A 12,611-nucleotide genomic window follows, 5' to 3' on the forward strand; every position below is an offset into this window, starting at 1 on the left:
GCATGATGCATAAATGAATGTTCACCCCCTGAGGGAATTTACTAATTTTCCATTTCTTCATCAACTGTAGTAGTTTCCTTTCTACTGCTTTTCTTTTATAAATTGGCTTGTATTGATTACAGCTCCTTTGCACTATCCTCCACTTTGCATTTTTGGTATCGCCCTTTCAACTGCTTTTCTTTTATAAGGGCTAACGAAAAATGGCTCTTGACGTTTCAACTTTAGTTTACTCTGATAATTCTTCACTCTACCTTGTCTCTTATCAGAAACATCCCCCTATTACCATAAAAAATTCTCTAGTTCCTCTTCAACCTCCATACTCAAAGCTTCAGCTTCCCCTATCTTTTTTGATACACATTAGACTGTAAGAATCATGAGTTATTTCCCCAACATAAAATTCTTCATCTTCCATATAGTATCTTCTATCATCAAATTCCTCTACCATCTAATCTGGTTGCTATTACTAATATTTATCATCACAGTCTGTCTCTCCTGAATTTCTCATCTTAAGATCAATAAATGATCATTTCATATCGTACCAATTAAAATCCAATTCATTCTCATTACTAAACTTTAATTCATTTCCTCAGTCACTTAACATCCCTGCACAAAAGAAACATAATTTATTTTGAAAAACAATATCATACTTGTCCGATGATCACTTTACTACTCACACCAGTTTAATCTTGACTCCAGTCACATGAACCTCAGCAAAATTCTCCCTATCTTTTTTCCTATCTCTCAGGTTTTTTGATATCCCACAAATAGGACTTCCAGTGTCAAGCAGGCAATCACTCCTCCAATTATCAGTTTGAACAAAAATATTTGGACTCCTCTGTATGTCACAATTACCAATGTTTTCATCTTCATTCAATAAATCCTCTTCTATCTCTTTGAAATCCATATGTTTTTCTTTCTCTAGAGGTTCTCCATTTTCCACAGGTTGTAAGATTTCCAAAACTACACTGTAATCCACTGGCACCTCAGTATGCTCAAAATTCACCCACCACTCATTGTGTATGTCCTGACAAATCCCCTTCAAAACATCATGCATTTCATTGTCATTATTAATTCTAGAATGAAATGTTTTTTCACTCTACAGTGGAGTATGCGCTGATATGAAACTTCCTGGCAGATTAAAACTATGTGCTGGACCGAGACTCGAACTCGGGACCTTGCCTTTCGAGGGCAAGTGCTCTACCAACTGAGCTACCCAAGCACAACTCACGCCCTGGCCTCACAGCTTTACTTCTGTCAGTACTTTGTCTCCTACTTTCCAAACTTTACAGAAGCTCTCCTGCAAACCTGCAGAACTAGGACCCCTGCAAGAAAGGATATTGCAGAGACATGGCTTAACCACAGCCTGGGGGATGTTTCTAGAATTAAATTTTCACCCTAAAGTGGAGTGTGCACTGATATGAAACTTCCTGGCAGATTAAAACTGTGTGCCGGACCGAGACTCGAACTCGGGACCTCCACAGTTTTAATCTGCCAGGAAGTTTTGTCATTATTAATGTTTTCAAAATAATCACAAGTTACATTCAACATCTCATGCCTTATCAGCTTGCATGCTGGCATTAGAACAAGTGGAAACTACTTCACTGATGTTAACTGGTAAAGCAGATCATCACTGTTCTTCACTCAATCTTATCAAGACTTACAATTGTACTCTTATCATCATATTTCATCCATCTTTCCCCTTTAATCTCAACACAAATCATCTCATCTAATTCTTCACAAAATGTAATATCATCACCACTTTCATCATCATCATCAGTGACATAATTATTCACAGCACAAGTACCATGATCATCATCATAATCATAACAATTACCTGTGCTATCTTCTCCCCCCTCAAGTACATGATTCTCATTCTCAACACATTCAGCATCAGCACAAATAGGTTAATCATTCTTCTCTACATTTACTCATGTTTGCTATCTTATTAAATCCTTCTCTTGCAAGCTTGTTAACTGAAGAAATGAATTCACAAAATGCACTTCTATGAAAACTAAGTCACTAACAACTTTCTCCACCATCACTTCACTATATAATAATTCTCATATTTCTCATTATTGTCCTCATTATTACAAATACCTCTTTATACTTTGTCATTGCATTACATCATTATACTTCACAGATTCATACTGTTTCATTACTTCACATTGTTGATTCATTACATACTTCTCCATTACATGCTTCTTAACATAAAAACCCTTGCATTGCCTTTCCTACAAAAGTTACTTTACAGAATTACACTTCACAGCAATAGAAAAATTTACTTGTTCTTATAAAAGACAAAGCTTACTGCTGGCATTAATTCACATTAAAAAACTTGTTCCTCTTTAGTTGCGCCTGAATAGCTACTTCATGACAAATATTTTTCTTTCCCTTCAGTTTTTTTCTTCTAAGTAATCTTGCATTGAATCTAGGTTATTATTTACATCCTGCACATCACTTTTAAGACTATAAATTTTGTCTAACATTTCACCTAATTATTGATAAAATTTGTCAATTTTTTAAGTTAAACTTATGTTAAAATTTGTGCATTCCTTGATTCAACTCTGTCAACATTTTTATGATTATCTTGCAATCCTCATCAGTCATCTGATGAACTCTGAACTCTTTTGGTGCTGTCTAGTGAAAAGTAACATATACACTTTTATCTTTCATTCCTCCATCATTGGTTGCTCTTCCATTTTGTCACTTCTGCCAGTTCATTGGTGTTTCCATGTGACAATGCTATATTTACTAGGAGACTCCAAAGTGGTTCCACATTGACTAATGCAGCTCACATACAGTGTCAATCTCCTCAGTTTTCTCTTGGCCACAGGGGTTCCTTCCAATATGACAGAAGCATTTTTAGTTTTAGTATTTTATTCATTTCAGCAACTGTATTTATTGAAATACTCAGCAACCATCCGAACAAAAGAAATTTTATTTCCTCTAGTAGTTTCAGACACCTAGTCCCCTTCTTCAGAAGGCTTATCAGCAATACATTCCTTATTAAAATTGAAGTGGTTGGAAGATGTGTGTGTCTTCAATTTGTTTTTCCTGTACAGGTAAATAGTTCTTTGTGTCTGGCTTGACACTAGGTTCAGTATTTTAACATCAAGCCAGAAGCAAAGTGTTACAGTGTAAAGTCAAGTACTGGCACTTCAGTTGGAAACAATAGAGAAAAGATGGCTGTGAGAAGATGTCAGCCAACCGCACGCTGACCAACCCCTCACCAGGACAACAACATGACAGCAGCAGCCCCTACAAGAAGATGACATAAGCATCACAACTGACTGGCGCTGCCCATGTTGAATAGCAGTTTCAAGACTGGTGACTTGGATAGGAGTGTCAACACTAGTTACTTCGCTAGTACACTCTATGTAACATTGACTTCGAATAGTTTATACTGAAGAAAATTCTTTATTTTGTATGTCACCCTCTGCTTGTGACACATCTGTGTAATTACAAAGTTACATATTGTCTCTTTTTTTATTGTAGTGAAACTCCTTAATATGAATTGTTTGATTTGATTGTCTAGCAAACAGAGTACATAGAACTCCTAGACTCCACATATCTGATGACAAGCATAGAGACATAATATGAAGAACCATCCATTTGTACAAGAAAATCAAACTGAGCACTTGCAAGAACTCCAGCCTCATTACTTTTAATTAGGAATGTATTGCCAATAAGCCTTATGAAGAAGGGCACTAGGTGCCTAAAACTGGCAAAGTAAGCAAAATTTCTTTTGTGCTACTGGTTGCTGGTTATTTCAGTAAGGTTTCCACTGGTTGATAGATAAAATGGCACCTTCCCAGAATTGTCCCTGTATGCTGTCTGCACGTCATTCAATTGAATCTTGATTCTGTTATTGGTATGCTGTGCAGTGTTATCACAACTGTGCCACTTTGTTTAACATATTAAACACTTGCTCCCCCATAAAGTTTTAAATCTGAATTAACATTGATTTGACTGTCAATATATTTCAATGATTTTAACATTGGTTGTGAGTTCTTTTACTGTGTGCTTCATGTGATCTGATCTTCACCTTGGGTACCATGTATAAGATTACTTACTTGGTTATAGAAATGGTCTTCAGTGGTAGCACCATTAATTCATAGCCTCTTGCTGAAAATGGTTCTGATTGCTTAATTACATTGAGGAATAATGAACATGGTACCATGTTTTTGTTTTCACTTATTAGCATTTTTTTATTAGTATCTACCTTGTGATGACCAGTTTTTCCTAACTGACATTACTTTCATTATTATTTAACCAGTAAATTTCATATGATCTGATAAGTCCACTTTCCTTCAAGACAATGTTATCCATAAATTAAGCTTAGCAACTTTATAACTTGACATTAACAAGAAATGCCACAGTCCAGTGACAGCCTTTTTACCAGTTGGTGACTGGTGTCTCTCTTTAAATCACTTGTGTATAATACAGCTTTAGGAAACACTGAGTTCACAGATAACATTGTCTGTACCAGTATTAATTTACAGCAATTCATGAGATAAACATTATTTCCTTTAATAAAAATTCACTAAAAAGTCTCCAAGCAATAAGGAATTTTAGCATATAGAAAGCCAGTTAGTCACCATACAAATGTTAACAGGATGATTTCACATCACAGATCTCTATGCGTAATAGTGTACAATAACATGGAAATTTTAGTCAGTTGGATTGTAGCCATGAACTTTTACCAGTACTCATATGAGTTACACAGAGAGGTTCCAATGAGGTAACTAAGCATGGACTAAAGGTTATCATTCAGAATGAGGCATATAAAGATGGGCTTAGAGATATTTTGTGAATTTGGTAATTACATTTTAGTTTTTAATACTGACTAATCAGGATTTCATGCCACATATGATGTTTATGTCCTGAAAGAACTTGCATTTCAAATGCTGGGTGGTGCTCAAAATAGCTTGGTTGCATTTGATGGTTTCATTCTAGAGTGGACAATGCCCTAGTATAAACTGGATATAACTTCTGCAAAATGGTTAATGGAAAATGACCACCAATACAGGAATGCCTCTGCTGGTGTACCATTGGAGACAGCACTGAATAGAACATGTGCAGTTGTTCCAACTGAGTCATGTGTATACATAAAGGGCTTGGAGAAAATGAAGTGAGTTAAACATTTGTTGCCAGAATATGGTGTGCATAATATTGAACACCAGGGTTGCCCCTCACTTCCAGCACTCAAACTGAAAATGCACGTTGGAAGATGTGGACTAGTGATTGGGGAGTTAACAGTGAAGATGTTGCAACAGTGGTGGCATGATTGTCACTTGTGAGGTTTCCCATATTAAGCCAGTGAGTGGAGCACACCTCACTGAACAATGAAAGAACAGTGTAAAATTGATTATAGTGAAATTATTACAATCAGCAAAATGAACCTTATTGTTGAAGTGAAGTAAATGAAATTTTTTTTTCCAATGTCAAAGCTAGGCAATTTCTTTTATAATACAATATATCGCTAGAGTATTATTGTTTGTCCCCCCTCTGTAACATATTATATAAATAATAACTTCATTCTGTTGAGACCTTTCTCTTGCTATTGTCGTCATTGAAGTCAATATGAAAGTTGAAATAGTTGAAGAATTGTACCACTCAGCATGTAATATTTATCTGGGGAGTGTAGTTACCAGTAAAGGAACTGATGACCTTCAGCAAGCTGATTTTGTTGACCTGACTGCATGTTCCAAACACAGTTCAGATTATAAATATTTATTAACGATAATTGATATATACTCCCAATATGCATGGGTCACTGCTGTAAAGAGTACAACTGGTGCTCAGTTTGCATGTGCTTTTAGAAAAATACACAGAGGAAGTAATAGGATTCCAATTCATTAACAGACTTAGGTGAGGAATTTTACAGTAGGTTTTTCAAAAAGCTTATCGAGAAACATGAAATTAATTACTATTTATTATTTTCGACCTTGAAAGCTATATCTGTGGAGCAATTCAGTAGAGGTGTTAAGGAAAATGTTTTTAAACATTTCAAACAATGGAAAACCCAAGATGGAATGTAACAATACCAGAGAAGTAAAGTTGCTACTCACCATATAGCAGAGATGCTGAGTTGCGATAGGCACAATAAAAAGATTCACGCAATTAAAGCTTTCGCCCATTAAGACCTTTGTCAGCAGTAGACACACACACACACACACACACACACACACACACACACACACACACACACTAACATAAACACAACTTGCACACACATCTGGGGTCTCAGAGAGCTGAGACCACACTGCAAACAGTAGCACCAGTGCATGATGGGAGTCGTGACTGGGTGGGGGTATTGGAGGAGGCTGGGGCAGGGACGGGGAGGGATAGTATGGTGGGAGTGGCGGACAGTCAAGTGTTGCAGTTTAGATGGAGGGCAGGAGAGGAGGTGCAGAGGGGGGAGGGGGTAAGCAGCAGAAAGGAGAGAAATAAAAGAAATTAAAAGACTGGGTGTGGCAGTGAAATGACAGCCGTGTAGTGCTGGAATGGGAACGGGGAGGGGGATGGATGGGTGAGGACAGTGACTAATGAAGGTTGAGGCCAGGAGGATCACACGAACATAGGATGTATTGCAGGGAAAGTTCCCACCTGCGCAATTCAGAAAAGCTGGTGTTGGTGGGTAGGATCCATATGGCAAAGTCTGTGAAGCAGTCATTAAGATGAGGGATACCATGTTTGGCAGCGTGTTTAGCAACAGGGTGGTCCACTTGTTTTTGTGTCCACAGTTTGTAGGTGGCCGTTCATGCTGACAGACAGCTTGTTGGTTGTCATGCTTACATAGAATGCAGCACAGAGGTTGCAGCTTAGCTTGTAAATCACATGACTCATTTCTCTGGTAGCCCTGCCTTTGATGGGATAGGTGATGTTACTGACCAGACTGGAGTAGATGGTGGTAGGAGGATGTATGGGACAGGTCTTCCATCTAGGTCTATTACAGGGGTATGAGCCATGAGGTAAGGGATTGGGGTTGTGTAAGGATGGATGAATATATTATGTAGGTTCGGTGGACGGTGGAATACCAAGGTAGGAGGGGTGGGCAGCTGTCGAAGTGGAGGTATTGCTGGTGGTTAGTAGGTTTGATATGGACTCCCTCCCACCACCACACAGAACGCAGAACCTAAACAGACCCACAACACAGTTATGAACCTCTCCTCCAGAAGCCTTAGTCCCACAGAAATATCAGTCCTTTCCAAAGGCCCAGCTTTTGCCCCACCAGCAAATTCAACAATGCCTGACAAGTTAAAGACCTTTTCTCCTTCTCCCGGTCCCTACAGTGGAAACACTTTTTCACTACCATCTCGACCAGTCAGACTCAACCAAAGATCAATATTGAACCTTGCCTAACTCAGTTCACTCCTCCATCCAACCATGATCCACCCCCACTGCCTCCAAACCAACCCCTGTTAACTTTCCAGAATTTCTTAACCTCGAACCTTGCCTCAACATCATTCCCCAAATCCCTCAACATGTAAACTAACCTTACATCCACAGAAAGAACTGCAGTCCACCATCTAAAAACTGATCCCAACCTTATAATCCTACCTGCTGACAAAGGCTCCACCACCGTTGTTTTGAACTGCAAGCATTACGTGGCAGAAGGACTCTGTCAGCTATCAGATACTTCCACCTACAAACCATGCCACAGTGATTCCATACCAGTAATCCAGCAGGATCTCGAGTCACTGCTCAAATGCTTAGGCCCATCCCAGAACCTCTCCCCAGAGTCCATCTCTCTACTTACTCCTACCACTCCCTGCACTCCCACCTTCTACATGCTTCCTAAAGTCCATAAACCCAACCACCCAGGACACCCCATTGTGACTGGTTACTGTGCCCCACTGAGAGAATCTCTGTTCTCGTAGACCAATACCTTCAACCAATTACCCGGAACCTATCCTCGTATATAAAAGATACCAACCATTTCTTCGATCGACTCTCCACAGTTCCTGTCCCTTTATCACACGGTGCCCTGTTCGTCACTATTAATGCCACCTCCCTGTACACTAACATTCCTAATGCCCATGGCCTTACTGCTGTCGAACACTATCTTTCCAGATGTCCTATGGATTCCAAACCAACAACCTCCTTTCTAGTCTCCATGACCAACTATATCCTCACCCACAATTACTTCTCCTTTGAAGGCATTACCTACAAACAAATCTGCGGTATGGCTATGGGCACCCGCATGGCACTATCCTATGCTAACCTATTCATGGGCCATCTAGAGGAATCCTCCCTAAAAACCCAGAATCCTAAACCCCTCACCTGGTTCAGATTGATTGATGACATCTTTGCTATCTGGATTGAAGGTGAGAACACCTTATTCACATTCCTCTAGAACCTCGACAACTTCTCCCCCATTTGCTTCACTTGGTCCTACTCAACCCAACAAGCCACCATCCTAGATGTTGGCCTTCACCTCAGAGATGGCTACATCAGTACCTCTGTCCATATCAAACCTACTAACCACCAGCAATACCACCACTTCGACAGCTGCCACCCATTCCATACCAAGAAGTCCCTTCCATTCAGCCTAGCCACCCATGATCATTGCATCTGCAGTGATGAGCATTCCCTCTCAAAATATACTGAGGGTCTCACTGAACCCTTCACTGACCATAATTATCCTCCCATCCTTGTACAAAAATAAATTTCCCGTGCCTTATCTTTCCAGTCTCCCACCACCTCCCAAAGTCCCATAGTCTAGCCACAGAGGAGCATTCCCCTCATAACTCAGTACCATCCAAGGCTGGATCAACTGATTTACATTCTCCGCCAGGGTTTTGAATACCTCTTGTCATGCCCTGAAATGAGAAATGTCCTGCCCACTATCTTTCCCACCCCTCCTACCTTGGTATTCCGCCATCCACCGAACCTACACAATATACTCATCCATCCTTACACAACCCCCAATCCCTTACTTCATGGCTCATACCCCTGTAATAGACATAGATGCAACTTTTTATCGTGACTATCGCGACTCAGCATCTCTACTATATGGTGAGTAGCAACTTTCCTTCTCTGGTATTGTTTAAACATTTCACTGCACAAGATTCTGTCAAATAGAATTATAAGGTCCATATCTAGGAATTTATAGAGTCTAGTTGGATTTAAGTGTAATGCATAATGCCTTCCGTTTATGGTAGTCAATGGCTGCAACTTGTTGTTTGCTCTGCTAGGACAATTATTTCTTATTTCATCTGTACTACAGTGTATAATATCTAAAAGTTTCCATGTGGAGGTATGGCTGCAGCATATATGTGATGCAGCATGGCTCCGATGCAGGTATATGAGTATATAAGCACTGGCACATAGACAGGGGATTAGTGTGGCATTTGTGTCTTTCTGATGTGTCTGTGGTGAATGTAGAAATGTGAACTACAGCAATGTTACTATCAAATGCATCCAAATAGTGCCAACATCTTGTTATTCTTTTTTGGCTGATGAGGGATAAACACTGGTAGACATCCATCAGATAATGAATAATATGTATGGGGCAGCATGTCTGTCAAAAACCACCATTATGGAATGGTGAGCAACAAGGGATGCTGCTGCTTTTTGATAACATGTGACCCTATATGTAGTTGTAGATGTAAATGCACTTTTGAAACCAATGTCTATTGGTGGTGCATGCTGTCTTCAAAAGGAAATCCAATGCATCTGGCTACAGTTGTTTACTAGTCATTGTAAAGTTAGCTGATAGTGTCAACAAGTCATAAATGAAGTGTGCCAGAGCAAATTTCTTGGGGTTTAATTCCATTTGGATTCCAATTTTTGTGTGTTTCTATTTTAATAGTGTTCCAAATTGATTTTACTTAGTTCTTGTAGATACCTGTCCATTGTCCTTACCATTTTTCAGTTTCACTCTTGTTCATTTAGATGGAAAATAGATTTGTAATGTGAGAATGTATTTAAAAAATAATGAAATGTTTCATTTACACTGTCTACTTTATAAATCTCTACCCAGAACTCTACTCACAGTTTCTCTACAGGTTTACTTTAATGGAGTTATTTTTTGTGATTCTATGATTAAGTTATTTTCTCCTTATATTTGTACCTAATTGGGCAGTGTATTTTATAATTAAAGTTTGATTATTGTAGTCACATAAACTATAGGATACATGCTTTACATTTAAATAACTAAAGGTTATAGGATCTAAAAACAAACTGACTGCAGCTGTTCCAACATGTCCTTCATCCCATTTAGGGAATTTTACTCTGGCAAATAATCCATAGCTGGGCATCAACAACTCTTATGTGTTACAAGTTAGTGCTGTGTGGCAGAAGAAAACACAGAAGTTACCATAACCTTATCAAACTTTCTCTATCTGTTGTATATAGCTTAAGATGTTTGCTACTGCTGACATACAGACTGTCAGTACTATAAACTTGTATAATGAATGACCCACAATTGTAGCACAGAATGCAGAGGCTTGTTCAAAACAATATCCATCTGCCTAGTGGGTATTTGAATTATCTCTGCTTCTTGCGTATATAACCTATTCCCACCTTCTTGTTACTTGTTCTCAAGTACTATGACATTGGTTACATCTTTCGAGATGAATTTATTTAGTTCCAAGGATTTCTATTGGATGTCCTGAGATGTACAGCACATCTGCTGCTGTTCTATCTCATACATCATTTTCCTTTACGTATGTGCAAAATTCACCCTCTTTATTAATGAATGTCCTGATGCTTTGAAGGAAGACACTAAAGGCCAGTCATATAAACAACACTTACTGCAGATCAGTGCTGATCTTTGTGCAAAAACTGAACCCACCACAAATTCTTTCCCGCCACAAATTCTGTGTGTTGTTTAGCACAAGCATGAATCAATTGTATGAGATTCAGTGTTGATCCAAGTTAGCATGAAAACACTTGTTAACACCACTAAATCAGTTACTGAAATTATTATCACTCTTTGATGGCAGATATTACATGTACATTGTAGATTCAAAGCTTTTATTATTGATGCTTCAGTTCGTAAATAAGCAAAACCAGTCTGAAACTTCTTGAAGAAACTTCTGTATAGCTGAAACAGATTGAAATAATCAGTTTCTGAGGCTTTTTTAGGCTAAGTCTTAAGAGTGGTGGTAATCTGAGGTGTAATAATTTTCCAAACAGTCTGAGTTTAAAGGGAGATGCTTAAGCTATCGAAATGTAGCAACAAACCAAGAAACACCAGTGGCAGTAAACTCTGTGTGGTCCACCAAAGCATCAATGGTCTCAGAAGCAAAGTAGAGCTTCTAAATCTTGAAATTAATGACATTGAATCTGTAAACCATGCACAAGTAATATATCTTACAGAACACCATGTGAAAAGACAAATGGAACTGAAATGCCTGAAATTGATGCATATTCATTAGCAGCTAGATACTGTAGAACTATAATGGAGAAAGGAAGGACTGAAATCTATGTTGAAACTAATGTAAGATATAAATCCCTAGATGTAAATACTTGCAGTGTAGATGCTCACTTCAAAATCTGTGGAACAGGAATTTATGCAAATAATAAGTCAGTTGTAATTCTGGCAGTTTACAGGGCTCCCACAGGGAAAATTTGTATCTTTCTAAACCATATGAAACAACTTTTGAACCAAATATATTCAAAACACAAGGATTTAATTATTTTGCGTGATTTTAATATTAACTTCTTAACTACAAATAACAGCAGAAGAGAACCAGAGAACCTGATGGAATCATTTAACCTAATTTCAGTAGTTAACTTTCCCACTAGAGTAACTAGTACTTTTAAGAGCCTTACTGACTATATATTCCTGGACAGATAAAGAAGCAGCAGCATTATTGTAAGTCAAATTCTCCATGGTCTGTCAGATCATGATGGTCAGCTGCTTACAGAAAATGATATCAAACTGTGTGAGAAGCTAAAACACTCCTTTAAAACTGTCAGGCCAGTCAATAATGATAACTTAGAAATCTTCAACCATCTCTTACAGCAGATTGACTGGACCCTGTATTTATGGAGAGGAATATTAATGAAAAACTTAGTCTGTTCTCTAATGAGTTTATGTCATTGTTTGAAGCTGTATTTCCAGAAATAACCTTAAGAAACAATCTTCAGGCTGCAAAATGGAAACCCTGGATTACTAGAGATCAGAATTTCCTGTAGAACAAAAATAAATTTATATGAATCCATAACACTATCTAATGTTCCCATCAAAAAGGGGAACTATAGAGTGTATTGTAATATTTTAAAAAGGTTAATAAAATAATCCAAAACTATGTACATAATGTCTGGAATTGATAACTCAAATAATAAATCAAAAACCATCTGGCAAGCTATAAAAAGGGAGAGTGGTTAAAATGTAGAGTACATCACTGACAGAATTAATTCAGGATGGAAATATTGTAAAAAATACTGATGAAGTTACTGATGTCTTCAATAAACATTTTTTAAGAGCTGCTGAAAAAACTGGCTGTGAAGGCTCAGTGAGAGATGTGATAGACCTTTTGCATAAAGCTAACAATGCTAGAGGCAGATAATCCCCATAACAATTAGTGAGATTAATAAGACAATCAGAGAGATGATGTCAAAAAACTCTTGTGGGGTTGATAATATTTTATCTAAGA

General features: G+C 38.1%; 1 protein-coding gene and 1 non-coding gene across 2 annotated transcripts; one reads left to right on the plus strand and one right to left on the minus strand.

Moving 5' to 3' along the window:
* Positions 1-1,146: 1,146 nt before the first annotated feature.
* On the minus strand, positions 1,147-1,220 carry Trnas-cga. Its single transcript has one exon. It is a non-coding gene; the product is annotated as a tRNA-Ser (tRNA).
* A 4,125-nt stretch (positions 1,221-5,345) lies between these two features.
* Positions 5,346-10,841, plus strand: LOC124796022. The gene is made up of 4 exons (XM_047260106.1): positions 5,346-5,358; positions 5,549-5,788; positions 5,866-5,996; positions 10,725-10,841. The coding sequence occupies exons 1-4, from the start codon at positions 5,346-5,348 to the stop codon at positions 10,839-10,841; spliced, it is 501 nt and encodes a 166-aa protein (XP_047116062.1).
* Positions 10,842-12,611: the final 1,770 nt, after the last annotated feature.

Source organism: Schistocerca piceifrons, chromosome 4 (assembly GCF_021461385.2).
Source record: "Schistocerca piceifrons isolate TAMUIC-IGC-003096 chromosome 4, iqSchPice1.1, whole genome shotgun sequence".
Lineage (NCBI taxonomy): Eukaryota > Metazoa > Arthropoda > Insecta > Orthoptera > Acrididae > Schistocerca > Schistocerca piceifrons.

Excerpts from the sequence above, each read along its gene's own strand:
- LOC124796022 (XM_047260106.1), top strand. Across the intron at positions 5,789-5,865 it reads ATGGGTCACTGCTGTAAAGA|ACTTAGGTGAGGAATTTTAC; the intron begins GTACAACTGGTG and ends ATTCATTAACAG. Across the intron at positions 5,997-10,724 it reads GTAGAGGTGTTAAGGAAAAT|GAAGACACTAAAGGCCAGTC; the intron begins GTTTTTAAACAT and ends GATGCTTTGAAG.